The sequence below is a fragment of the Carassius gibelio genome, chromosome A17 (genome assembly GCF_023724105.1).
Source record: "Carassius gibelio isolate Cgi1373 ecotype wild population from Czech Republic chromosome A17, carGib1.2-hapl.c, whole genome shotgun sequence".
NCBI classification, from domain to species: domain Eukaryota; kingdom Metazoa; phylum Chordata; class Actinopteri; order Cypriniformes; family Cyprinidae; genus Carassius; species Carassius gibelio.
The window spans coordinates 12,341,761-12,356,012 of NC_068387.1; the positions used below are offsets into that span (position 1 = coordinate 12,341,761).

General features: G+C 34.7%; 1 protein-coding gene and 2 long non-coding RNA genes across 6 annotated transcripts in view; 1 reads left to right on the forward strand and 2 right to left on the reverse strand.

Annotated features, from left to right (window-relative positions):
- The first annotated feature begins 605 nt into the window (after positions 1–605).
- Positions 606–14,252, forward strand: part of LOC128031435 (protein EFR3 homolog B) — a 24,927-nt gene continuing 11,280 nt past the window's right edge. The window contains exons 1-4 of one of the 4 annotated variants that reach the window (XM_052619696.1): positions 606–863; positions 7,092–7,168; positions 11,643–11,770; positions 11,886–12,036. In XM_052619696.1, coding sequence (XP_052475656.1) covers positions 767–863; positions 7,092–7,168; positions 11,643–11,770; positions 11,886–12,036 — 453 coding nt within the window. In that variant the 5' untranslated portion in view covers positions 606–766. Of the gene's footprint in view, positions 867–1,666; positions 2,002–7,091; positions 7,169–11,642; positions 11,771–11,885; positions 12,037–14,252 lie in introns of those variants that run through there. The other 3 variants (XM_052619694.1, XM_052619695.1, XM_052619697.1) reach the window with 3 other exon arrangements.
- LOC128031439 (uncharacterized) lies at positions 7,936–9,584 on the reverse strand. Its single transcript, XR_008188093.1, has 3 exons — positions 9,526–9,584; positions 9,336–9,400; positions 7,936–8,631 (listed from the first exon to the last, which is right to left on the reverse strand). It is a non-coding gene; the product is annotated as an uncharacterized LOC128031439 (long non-coding RNA).
- On the reverse strand, positions 9,658–10,852 carry LOC128031441 (uncharacterized). The gene is made up of 3 exons (XR_008188094.1): positions 10,609–10,852; positions 9,920–10,171; positions 9,658–9,753 (listed from the first exon to the last, which is right to left on the reverse strand). It is a non-coding gene; the product is annotated as an uncharacterized LOC128031441 (long non-coding RNA).

Consider the following 14,252-nt stretch of genomic DNA (forward strand, 5'->3'; position numbering starts at 1 on the left):
TCAGTGATTTGAAAATTTGTCATATGGAGCGAAAAGTAAGTTACTTTTAAAGCTGATTTGTGTGCTCACGACTTGCTCGTCGATATGGTCGTTTGATCATCACGCATACAAAAAACGAACATACGAGTTCTTTTAATAAATTACATTTTATTAAATTGCCAAGCTTTAAGAGTTTAATATAAGTGCAGTCTGGGACACATACACACACTTAATAAGACAAGCATTAACAAGAATATTTGGTTACAAATAGCTTAATTGTAATGTTTTAGACTAGTAAATATGGGTAGAGTAATTACATGGAGAAGGTAATGACAAGAACTGTATGATTTAGGATTTTTTTTTTTTAACCAATTCTTTGAATCTAATTGATCAGAAGAACCGAATCGAGTCAATTAGAACAAAATTCAAACTACATAAAAAAATAAATAATACATTCTGTCAAATTGACAATTCATTTATTGTCCTAAAATAGATCTTAAAGGCAACCAGAGGGGTATAAAAAACTGCTGGAACACTATAAATGAGCCAAGTGAGTGACAATGGGATATCCCACTGGAGAGAGAGTGCAACAAACCAATAGGCAGGAAGGAAAGGAGGTGGGTTTAGACTCTCATTAACATACACAGCCAACAGTGGATGTAACTTTACAGCTCTAAAACTAACAGTCAAGTACTCCCATGACTTTCCAAAAAGGATTCAGATATAGATGTGGTTATAAAAGTATAGATTAGTCTCATTAGTTATTCTGGTGAGAATAGTCAAGAAGATGCAACTTCCAAGTTTTCCAAATATTTCAGGTGTTCCAGATTTTTCAAGACGACTACTCGTGGATTGCAGTAAACTGTTGGACCATCAAGTCGGAGGTGGTAAGCTAATTTTTAGGCTATACAATTTTTTTCTTCTTCTTCTTTTTCTCCATGCTATTGTTTTCATTTATAGCACTTTGATTACATTTGATGTTTTGAAATAGCCTGATTATTCATTAATTTAATCCATGAATTATTGATATAGGAATGCTCATACAACATTTAGCAACTGCAAAAAATATTAAATGGTATTTGGTAATATGCTGCTATCAACCATCTCTATGTTTTAATGAACAATTCCCAGCTGCGTGTCTAAAACTGAAACACGTTCAGATTAACACTGAGCCGTTTCACATGCCATGGATCAGACGCTAGAGCTTCTCCCAGGCCAGACAAGAAAATGCACTGTACTATCCTGATGTAGACTTAGGTTTCTTTTAAATTAGGATTTATTATTATTATGTTTTTGTTGCTAAAAATAGGACATAATAGTAAAACTTAAACAACATGCATTATAAATTAACAATTCAAAACTGAATTTCCTTCTGTACAAAATATTCATTTTTCTTTTTAAACTAGATTAAATATTAAAACCTCTAGACAAAAAAATCAATGTTTTATTAGACTCTCTTTATAGCAGTCAAAAAAACAAAGTTTTTAAAAACAAAAAAGACAACAGAAAATAACAGCCAACAATCAAACACTACCAGAGTGGACAACAGGAGGCGGGGTTAGTTGACTGACGCATGGCTGCACCAATTGATTCCTTCCCTCTCTCATCCTGTGTCTTCACACTTTCCATCTCTCTAACGCCCTCCTCATCTCCCTCCCTCTCTGCCTTTCTCATTGTTAAATGGTCAGGAGGTGTGTGAGTGTATTCATCTTGGCTGAGGAGGGGCTGCATGTGAGCAGGAGTGTGTGTGAGTGTGTATTCGTATTCGTATGCGTGTGTGTGTGCACCTGTGTGTTAAACCAGCATTGTTCCAGACAGAGGGAAAGCTGTGCCGCATTGTTTGGAAAATCCAAGGTCATTGGAGCCCGGTCACATGCGCTGTATGAGAGCGTGCATGTGTGATTGAGTGTCTGTGAGAGCGTGTCTCTCTCTCTCTCTCCCTCTCTCTCTCTGGCTATGTGACAGAGAAAGAGGCTTTAGGCAAAGAACAGAGAATTTCATCAGGTTTTCCATCAATGTACGGTAAGGGCAATTGTGTGAGTGCGTGATTTTGTGTCTAAATGATAAATCCCTGCATGTGTTTGGGAAGGAAAGATTCATGTGCATCACAGGAGATCATGGCAGTGACAGTAGAATGATGCTGAAGCAACAGATTGCATGCAGTATTGCAGCTGTGCTCTGTTTATTGTGCTTATTTGATTTCAGGCATTACCGGTTAGCTTCATCCACACTACTTTGCGCCGAATACTCAAACACACTATAAAACACACAGATTTACTGCAACATTCATTTATTTACTCTAATGCATGTACACATATAATATTTCCTGCTGTATTCATATTATTTCATCTGACCAGCATGTTGAGGATGTTTCAAACAAACTACAGGCAGTCAGGCTGGGGCTTTGATTTCTCACAGCGTGGATGCCTTAGAGATGACTGGCTTTAGCACTTCAAAACCAGATCGATTGCATTTTTAACAGCCTGAGAATTTTTCAGCCAGATTTCTCCACTCATGCTAGGAAAAACTGCTTTTTGAGATTAAGTCAGCTCCATATGCTGATCTATTATGCTATGCATCTGAGTTCAAAAGATTATTTAATCAGCAATGACATACAGTTTAATATTTTTTCCAGTAGGCTAGAATAACAAAACTGATTTGTGTGTGTGTGTTTTATATTGATTCTATATATATATATATATATATATATATATATATATATATATATATATATATATATATATATATATATATATATATATATATATATATAACATGGTTTCTACAAAATTATTAACTGTTTTTAACATTGAATAGTATTGAGAAAGGTTTCCTAAGCAGCAGATCAGTATATTAGAATGATTTCTGAAGGATGATGTGAAGCTAAAGTCTGCAGTAATGACTGCTAAAAAATACAGCTTTGCCTGGAAATAAAGCTTTGCGCAGGAGTAAACTGCATTTTTAAATATATTAAAAAGACATTAGTTATTTAAAGTTATTATAATACTTTACAGCATTATCTTTTTCTACTGTGTTTGTGATCAAATAAATGCATCCTTGATCAGCATAAGAGATTTCTTTTAAAAACATTAAAAAAAAACTTACAGAACCCTAAAGTTTAGATCATTAGTATGTCATGAACATTTATTTTTATTTTATTTTATTTTATTTTATTTTTTCTTAATCCTACTTTTTAGTGTTGATCCGAGTTTAAATGAGATTTTTTACCACAGTTTTCAATATATTTTCTGATATTTGGACCCTTACTGCATGTTATTTAGATTGACATTTTGTCCTCAACTGCAAACTATTTTGGGGGGTGATATGTAATGTTTTATAAGCAATACAAAAACAATTGAACTATATCCTAAAGCTTCTTCAAAAAGGCACGACATTGTTCTCATACAGAGTCCTGAGTATGCAAATGATAGTTTTAGATGAACTACTAGATGCACATGGAAGTAGAGCTCACAGTGACAAGGTTAAAGAAGTAAATATATAGATTACATTGTTCGAAGTTCCCTTTCTGTATTTCTGCTTTTCCCCCGTGACACCAACGTATGAGATTGAGTCTCTTTAATATTTTGTCCCGTTTTGGGCAATCTGAAGGGATATGGCATCTGTGATGGCTAATGTGCTAAATATAGCAGTCATTTCAAGAAGCTCTCACAATTCAGGGGAAATGTATTTAGAGTGACTGCGTCATGACGAGAGAGACGGTGCCCGGCGTCTGTGTTTCGGAAAGATTGATTTTCCATACTGAGTTTGATTCATTCACATGCATAGTGAGTTGTGTGTTATGTAAAGCCCCGTTAAAGCTGGATGTCTTCTAGTATGCCTATGCCAGCTTGGAGGATATCATATCAGCCATAGTAGTACATCCCAGCACGACTAGTTCTTTATTATGACATAATCTTCTTTGTCCCAGTGCCAGCTATAGCCTTTGTTTTGCAGCGTATGCAGATGGTAGATGTGCGTGTCCACAATGAGAGTTGTTCCTGGCAACAAAGTATGCACTTACTTCCCTAGTGTTGATAACACACTCCTGGTGTAAATTATTTAGTTGTTTTTGCTTTCTGAGTGTAACATGTTAACATGTATTTATTAACGTTGTCATTAGATGTGCAGCATTCTGATATATCAAGTTAAAATAATAAATCTAAAAGCACATATTCGTGCCTATGTGCTTAGTTGGTGTCAGTTGATTGTGCCGGGTGAATGATAGAGGGGAGTACACAGCCATAAGAGAATTATGAGGGTTGTAAACCAGAGGGAACTGTTACCACCCTGTCTGAGAAGAATCAGAAAGCGCTTAGCTAATACAGTACTAGTAAACCAGTTCCTGTTGCTGCTCTTGTATGGAGTTCGGATTTATAAACTTGATATTTACTTCATGCTATATACTTATGATTATGTTGAAGGAATGATTATCAAGATCTTCGGTATTAGGAGCACAAATGCTCGGGCCAGATCATTTTGATTTCTTGCAAATCACTTAAATGTAAATGTTTACTATTTATTTTTTGTCTCCTACTTCTCTTAAAATTGCCTAATGATTTATTGACAGTACATTCATGCATTTGGCAGAAGCTCCAAAATATTTGAGGAGAATTCACTCTTTACACTTGATCATAATTAACTCCCTGGAAACTGAGCTAGACTAAGCAACTAGTTAAAAAAATGACAACAATTAAATAATAATAATAATAACAATAATAATACATTTATTGTTTTAATGCACTGTTGTTTTACTAGTTTGAATCAGTTTATTCAATTTTGATCTTTATTAACTGATAAAATATAATATAAAACAAATTATAAATATTAAAATATAATTAATAAATAAAACAAAAACACTTTTATTTGTAGTATTATTTTTATTACAAATAGTTTAATAAAATATTTATTATTATTATTTATTTATTCATTTTGTATTATATATATATATATATATATATATATATATATATATATATATATATATATATATATATATATATATATATATATATTTTTTTTTTTTTTTTGCAAGAGATGGCTATCATTCAATACCATGTACGTGTGCGTGGCTGATTGTTTGTCAGTTTTAAGTGATTGCACATTGCAGTTGTTAATGACCCTGTTTTTTAACTGCACATTCACTCTAGGAGTGAAAACTGGGCGAGCGTGAGAGGATTCACTGCAGTCTTGAGTGTGTGGGTGGAAATTTTCAGTGTCGACTGTCAGGGTTTTTTTTTTTCTTTCGCTTCTGCTTCAGTTGCTTTAGGCGTAGAGGTGTCACGCTGATGTGTCAAAACACTAGCAGGAAGGCCAATGTGTGACTCACACTCCAGCTCCTCTCCCATCCATCCAACCGCAGTGTAATTGCCAATCACACTCTTGGTGTACGGCAGCTTGACAGTTGCTAGTCGGATAGCAGGCTTGAGTAAATAAACCTATGCTGAACTTGGTGGTGCATTTAAAATACAAATATGAGTGAGTTTTGTAGACTGATGCTCTTACTGATATAGTTTAATATCTGTCTGCTCTATACACACTAGTATATATTGTGTGTGATCTGATCGTTAATATTTGTTGACTAGAATGAAAAACCTGTGTCAGTTCTGTGTGGGTGGTTGAACACTGCTGTCTGATCGCTCCACTTGCCCTGGTTTGTTTACTTTCCTCCATGACGAAGCTCTTTCTCTATGGTAATGGTGTAAACAGCCTTTTCCTTCCCAGGGGTCCTACCAAGGTGCTGCCTCGGACTCATCCACCCAGAAAGGGGTCTGTGTGTGTCTGAAAAACCATGCTTGTGGAGTTTTAATTGGATAGTTGACAGAACACATGGATATGAACAGTTTTTAATCAGCATCAGTATTTTAGTTTAATAGTTATATGAATGTATAAGCAGGAGAAGTGTGTATTTTAGATGCAGTGACTGGTCAGGTTTTTCACAATTGTAATCACATTTAAACTTCCTGCAGGTTGCTTAAATTGTCCTAAATGTGTGAATTATACATTTTTAAGATAACATATATTCCATGTAGCCCCTTTCAGTTAGTATGAACTAATTAAAACACATGTATAATTATATAAAAAAAATAATAATATTAAATAAAAAAATATGTTTAAAATGGATGGTGTACAGTTATAGAGTATAGATGGATGGAGTTGAGTATACCTACAGCTTACAGATAAGGTTATGAAAATTAACCTAAGTGTTGCTATTGTTAACTAAAAAAATATATATATTCAATATATTTTCGGTCACTGATATTAAGCTGAAATAAAATGTAAATGTTAGATGAAAAACAAAAAAAAAATGTTGCCTTGGCAATCAAATGAATTAAATAAGTTTAGGTTACAGTGCTAAAATTAATAAAATTAAAACTTAGAAATTATTTAAAGCTAAATAGAAACAGAACTAAAAATAGATTAAAAAAAACATAAAATGACTCAAATGTAAATGTAAACTGAAAATGTAAAAATAAAAGTTGATTTAAAATAATAAATAATTAAATACAAAAAAAGAGAAAATTCTAAATATTTAATTAAATAAAAGCAGATGTTTATCAGAGTTCATATTACCTAGTGTAAACATATTCAATCTTATTTTAAAATTAAAATGTTGTTATTCTCCTGAAATCATTTGCATCAAATTGATGACAACCGATGAAATATCCTTGTTACCACTTTCCCCTGTGATTTACAGTGTGTTTCTTTATATGTCTGAATAAGTTTCTTAAAACCAAAACAATTCTAAATGCTTTCAACAGATTCTTTTCAAATCCATTTAACTGGCACACCAAGCTGCAGACGTTTCCTAAATACAGATGAATGCCTTTCCCCTGAATCGACTGGCCTCACTTACTAGATTACAGCACACGGGTCTACTTTATTTAATGTGTCGATGCAATAAATAAACCTCACCTTGAGTATAATTACAAAGACTCTTGATCAATACTGCCCTACATACCGGAGATGAGGTAAACAAAGGGGTCTGGAGAGATAACCTTCCAAACTTCCTTTTCCTTCACGTATATTATTTCTGTCCTTGTGTGCTCAGTTATTGTGTTAGGGTCTTCTTTTGTATTACTGCCGGTCTAATTCACTTTCTCCCATTGTTTCAGGTGTTTGTGGATGCTGTGGGGCCCTAAGACCCCGTTACAAGAGGCTGGTGGATAACATCTTTCCGGAGGACCCTGAGGTAAGGTCAGAGGAAATAAAAGCCGCTGAGCCAGAGAAAGGGATGCTTCACTAGGTTTGGAGTGGTTATCAGTCATCAGTGATCAATGCAATGCAGGCTTTCAGTGACATTCATTCGTTTTAGAACCACTGTGACAGATCTGCTGCATGCTCACCTGACTGCATTCATCTGTTTTTACAGACTAGTTTGTCTGTTTCAGAGATTTTCATACTCAGGGTTGGAAAATATTAGAGAAAACAAATAATTTATACATTGTATTTTAAAACTTGTTTAAGAAATAAAAAGGTGTGTGTGTGTGCGTGTTTAATGTCTTGCAACGTACACTCTAAAAACTGCTGGGTTGAAAACAACCCAATTTGGGTTATTTTGACAACCCAGCGCTGGGTCAAAAAGGGACGAACCCAGCGCTGGGTTGTTTTAACCCAACCAGTTGGGTTATCATATTTAACCCAGCCTGCTGGGTTGCCTTTTTTATGGTTTAAAATGAGTATATTGCAGGGTTTAAAAAAACAGAGCGGGTGTTTTTTTTATCACTGTATTTCAGAAGGAAAACTACTGTATTTAGAAAATGTTCGATATCATTTCGCATGTGCTTGATAAGGCAGCGTTTGTGAGCTCAGTACCGCTCTGCAGCCGTTACCGGAGAAACCTACCTCTCCTGCTCTTAGAGCCTCCTGCTGGCAGAAAATAAACTCGCAGTGTAGCCATGTGGGGAAACAATGCATTTCTACGTTAAAATTAACCCAAATTGAGCTAGGCATTAAACCTACAAATGTTGTTCATTTTAAATATCACTTTTACACACAAATAATAATTACCAAAAGGAAAATATTTATTAAAAACAAGAGAAAAGTCAAAAAGTAACATGTTAGAAGAAATGCAGAAAAGGATGGCATTAACAACTACAGAGTTCATAAACAAAGCATTGAACATTTGATGAATATAACTTAAGATCAAATTGGACTTTGTTCAATTGTATATATTGTATAAAAATATACGAAAACACATACAATAAATTTACAATTAGTTAGTTTTTTTTCCAACTATTCTGGCATGACAGTACACAAATAAATCACAACATTAACTTTGATATTATAACCTTTAACAGACGCATGTGTGTGTGTGTGTGTGTGAAAGAATGTGAGCAGGTGTATGAATGACAGAGTGTAAACTTTTCTACTAAACAACACAGAAAAAGCATTTAACTTTTTTTTTTTTTAACAAATTATACACTTACAGTTTGTTTCATTGTCCATGAATACAGATCATGCATCACAGTAAATTTTCATGATCTCTTTAGCATAACTGATGTAATCATGAAGAAACCCCATCAGCCCAGCATCTGACATCTTCTACATCATCCAGGGCAGCGTCCTCCTTTAAAACCACTGCTGTTTAGGGGAAAGAAGATTCTCCTCTCTGACCAGCATTCATCCAGTCACCGCCTGTTCTTCATCAGTGGCCTAAGAGAAACACATTTGAAAAAATTAAACATTTAATTAAACTATCCATTTTCAGGTAGAGGTGTATTCACATCCGTAAGGACAGGTAAATAATCGGTTTTAAAGTTTCAACACTTTGTGTGGTTGTTTAATGTCGGTCCACCACAGCGCTCCAGAATGCTATAATGGCAGCACTAGTGTGAGGACATGCGATATTGTTTGAATAAATATTGCTTTCAGAAAGCTTCTTTACTGAAACATTAAAACAGACATGACATTCACATACCTCACAATATTCATGTACATGGAGGGCTGCTCTTCAAACCGTTAGTTCACCAAATAATTAAGATGTTCATAATTTACTCTCCCCATGTTTTTCCAGACTCATGCAAAATCTGTTCATTTTTTGGAAAACGTATGAATATATTTAATATTCTCTTTTTGTGTCCTCCATTGCTGGTCTGGGAGACCAATAATTTATTTTGAATATACATGTTTGCTATAATATAATTAAAGATGTATTCATATATAAATATCAGAATTTACTTCTACAATAACTCTATATTTATGAAGCTTGAAAATACTGATTATCTAAACTATAAATGGATTAACAAATATTATGAGAAAACTAAAAATATATTAATTTATGTTGTAAAGACAGACAAAAGTCTTATAGGTTTGGAATGACTTGAGGGCAAGTAAATGATTTTTTGTGTGAACTTTACCTCTAAGAGCGCAGACCAAGAATAATGACTCTCCAAATCAGACAACTCCAAAGTTGGTTTGATTTCTGCAATAAAAAACACAGACATCAATGGTCTTAATGAAATGAGCACGTAATCACACTGTTGCATCAAAATGTGAAGTAAACTGGCAGGAGACAACAGAAAAATGTATTTTCTAAAAATAACTTACATAAAATCTCAAGGGAATGATGATCTCCCATGTCTCTTGCTTTTAACATCTACAAAAACAAAAAACAAACATTATTTTACTCTTAGTAAAACACAACAACAACTGATAACATGAAATTATGAAGTTTACTTGCCTTAAACGACCTTTCCCTCTCTTCAGAAGAAGCTGAGAAAACCACCTCCTCACACAAGCAGACTTCTGTGTCCTTAACTCCAGTTAGTTTGAGTTCTGCAAAGAGGGGCATCAATGGTTTTAATAAAATATTAACATATACATACATACATACATATATAAAATCACACTGTTTTTGCATCAAAATGTGAAGTTAACAGGCAGGACACAACAGAAACATAAATTTTCTAAAAAAAAAAAAAGTAATAATAATTTAACTTACATCAGTCTCAAAAGAATGACGTTATCTTGTCTCTGGATTTCAACATCTAAAAAAAAACACACATTATTTTAGTCTTAGTAAAAATAAAGATAACTTGATGTTATTCTGAAGTTTACTCTCCTTAAACCGTCTGTCCCTCTCTTCAGAAGAACACCTCCTCCTCATCCTCACACAGGTCTGTGACTCCTCACACAAACAGCTTCTGTGTCTTTAACTCTCAGCGCGAGGACAATGAAAACAAGCTTGACAAGTCTGAAATATTACATGTAAAACATACTTTTAACAGTTACCACTTCAACAGCCTCAAAATAATTATGCTAGTCTTTACTACACAATGCCGTTTCCTTTAGGAGACAAACATACATTCAGTTTAACCGCGAAAAAAAAAGACAAATTCACATGAGCGTAACCGTGACCATAACCGTCTGTTAACGCCTCAAAGAGAACAGATAATGTAAAATCTTATGTAAATATGACAAAATACATTCACAGACGTTATATTAAAAGTACATCCTCCGTTCAGTAACGTTACATGAGGCAGTTAAGACCTCCGTGTCCGAGGCGAAAACTGCGTCCGTTTTTTTTATATAACGTTAGATATAACGTTAAGCTCCTTTGTTTCCGCCTTTCATACAACCGGGTAAACAATAAAAGATAACTTTACATTTTGAATATTTAACGTTACTTACCATAGTCTTTCACTCGCTTCTCGCTTCTATCACGCTGAGAAAATGGCGGCTGCTCGCACTGGAGAGACGTACGATTTTGACGTGACGTGCGTGCTCTCCTTCACGTCCGCGTCCTCAACCCACCCCCGCTGGGTTAAAAAAGATAGTTATTTTCAACCCAAACTTGGGTTAAAACATCCCAAAGTCCTATCCAACGGCCTCAACCCAGCAGTTGGGTTGAAAAAACAACCCAGCGTTTTTTAGAGTGTATACATACATTTTCATCTTTAGCTTTCTAAGTACTCATTAATGAATCGAATTTCTAATCGCGATTACAATTATGGATGCCACAATTACGTAATCGTTCAAAGCACCAATTAATTTGTTCAAAGTCCATTTTTGTTATTCTGCGTGCTTAAGATGCATTTTTTTCTTTTTACATGTTATCCTAAGGAATTTTCTCATTTTTTAAAATTTTAGTTTCAGTATAACATTGTAATACCGTTCATATTTTAACTTTTTTATTATTTAAAGAAGAAACTAATCTGATTATTTGAGACTTAATACTATAGAAAAGCACTAAAAGCTAGTGTTTTCAGCTTGTTTATTTTCATATCAAAATACAGCATGCAGTTGCATCAAACAATGGCATAAACATCATTCAATGTAAATTGTGATAATCGTAATTAATAATCACAATTACAATCTCAAGGGAATAATCGACAATTATGATTTTGCCTTAATCGTGCAGCCGTACGTTGGATGTAGGATTTATTTTGAAACAATTGAATATGCTAAGAAATGTTTACAAATAATTACAAAGAAGTGACAAGTAACACATTAAAAAGCATGCAAAAATTAAATTAAAAAAAAAATAAAAAATTCGTCTCGTATTACACCATGTAACTGTAAGGTTATAATAATCGATGTACAATTCTTTTTTAGTAGAGGAAAGTTTAAAATCAATCTTTTTATGTCTTTCTCTAATGTTCTCTCTTTGCAATGTTCTCTTGCTCTCTGTCTGTCTGTCTGCTGTCTTGTCTTTTTGTGTAAAGGATGGTTTGGTGAAAGCTAACATGGAGAAGCTTACTTTTTATGCCTTGTCCGCTCCGGAGAAACTAGACCGTATCGGTGCCTACCTGTCAGAGAGACTATCCAGAGACGTTGCCCGGCATAGATATGGGTAAAAACTAAAATTGGAAGAAAGGGCAGTGATTGTTTCTGTCCGGCTCTGTGATTTATACCTGCTATAATAATCTGTGGTCATCACTGTGCAGCATCATCTTTGTGTCTCACAGGTATGTTTGTATTGCTATGGAGGCTTTGGACCAGCTACTGATGGCCTGTCACTGTCAGACTATAAACCTTTTTGTGGAGAGTTTCCTTACTATGGTGCGCAAGCTGCTGGAGGCAGACAAACCCAATTTACAGATCCTGGGCACTAACTCAGTGAGTGGAATTTACTGCCTTTAATCTCTAGTCAAATTCACTTACAGACCCTATAGATGTAGTTACAGATTTAGAATGCCATGTGAAAATGATCACTTGATAAATCTCGTTTGAGTCTGGCGTCTTTGAAACTTTGAACTTTTTATATGTACCTTTACTTTATTTTATTAGTTCTGTATTTAAATATTGCACTTATTCCATTACTTCGTGTCAGACCCTAACGTGTACCTGAAATATACAGGCCCTCTTCATTCAGTATAATGCCATTCCAGCTAATGTTATTTCCTTTTACATGACAAGCTTTTAAAACAAAGATGAATTTATCCTCTGTACAGTAATGTGAAACTTCAACATGGTCCCTGAAAGCTTAGCACCAGCCCAACTCAATTGCTTATGAGAATATATAGAGTTCTCAAGTTCAAAACCGCTCACATCTGATGCTTCTGAAATATAAGATTAATAAGAGATTACTTTCACACACAGAGGCCAGATGGGGCAGGGCTTAAACCGTGTTGCCAATAAACGTTGAAAGATGTTTGCATTTTTACAGAATTTATGGGTAATGCAGTGTGTTCATCTGAGCTTAAAAGCGTGAAGGTTCTCTCTGTAGGTTTTGTGTTGGTGTGGTAGTGTGGTCAGTAGTACTGCATACGCCCATCAATATGCAAATTTGCGTAATCAGTCTTCTGCAATATTGGTTGTTTGGCTTCTTAATGCCCCTTGAATTTTTATAGTTTCATGTTCTTGGCAGCCAGTAATTAACAACAGTTTATGGCAAAAACCATGTGAGACTCACACAATATATATATATATTAGGGATGTACTGGTTGACCGGCCAAAATCGTTTTTTGGTCTTTTTTCAGCCGATTTTTCCAGAAATTCACCCGCGTGCACATAATACATTGTAATCATTCGCTATATCATTTGTGTGGAAGTATTTCGAAATCTGTGCGCAGGACACGTGTAGCCGTTCATCACTGGAAGTGCAGAGCTACCTGTCTGAGGCACATATAGCAGGAAACGATCAGCCGTTGGTGTACTAGCGCACAAAATAAGAGTCTTTCCTGCGCACTGAAGTTGCGCGAGCGTACTGTACCTGTCCATGCCCTGCACAATAGGAGACAGTGAAGGGATGTTTAGCTCAACTTCTCACGTGTTGGATGAGAAACGAAGCAGACTAAACTGTGACAAAACCGAAATGCTTTTTTTTTTTTTTTTTTTTTTTAGTAGAACTTGCATACACGTTGAAAAGCCATAAGTAAATGTCAGTCCTGTACAAGACGATTATTTTTATTTTACCTTAATATAACATTGACTTAATTTGATTTAAAAATCACCTGCTGTAGCAATTAAAAAATTGTAGGGTAATGATTCACATCTATATTTTTTTACTTGAGACAATAGTTATTTATTTTTCACTGGCTCAAGTAAAAAAATATAGATGTGAATCATCATTTTTTTTTTTAATTGGTTGAATGAAATACTTTGCATCTTTGTTTTATTCGCATTATTTGATTTTAACATTTTGGAATAATGTATTTATATAGCATACATTTATTTAGTCTCACTGGTTAAGACCTTTTTTAAATTTAAAACCAAATTTAAAAACTAAAACAAATACTGATTAAAGACATCTTATTGAATGTGTGTTGATTTTGTTGTTTGGATTGTAGAACTATGCAGTTATTGCCTTTAATTTCACATGGTTACAGTTAATCTTTTATTTAAGGCCAGTTCTATGTAGTTTCAACCCATTTCAAAAACAAAAGCTAAATGCTGATGTCTGTACCATCTATGTTTGTACTGAATGTAGGCTACTTACTAGGGGTGCTCCGATCACGATCGGCCGATCGTTATGCGCATCTTGTCAGTAAAGCCGGTTCTCTAATCAGCGGTTAATTCCATCAGGTGCGTGATTTCACATAGAGCAGCTGTTACTACAGAGAGCCATTGTTAATAGAGAAGCTGCGCAAATCCACTTCATTTTTTAGCGTTTTTTGCCGCATCTTCTCAGTTAACAACGGCTCTGTGTAGTAACAGCTGCTCTATGTGAAATCACGCACCTGATGGAATTAAGTGAAAGTGAAGTGACATTCAGCCAAGTATGGTGACCCATACTCAGAATTTGTGCTCTGCATTTAACCCATCTGAAATGCACACACACAGAGCAGTGAACACACACACACACACACTGTGAGCACACACCCGGAGCAGTG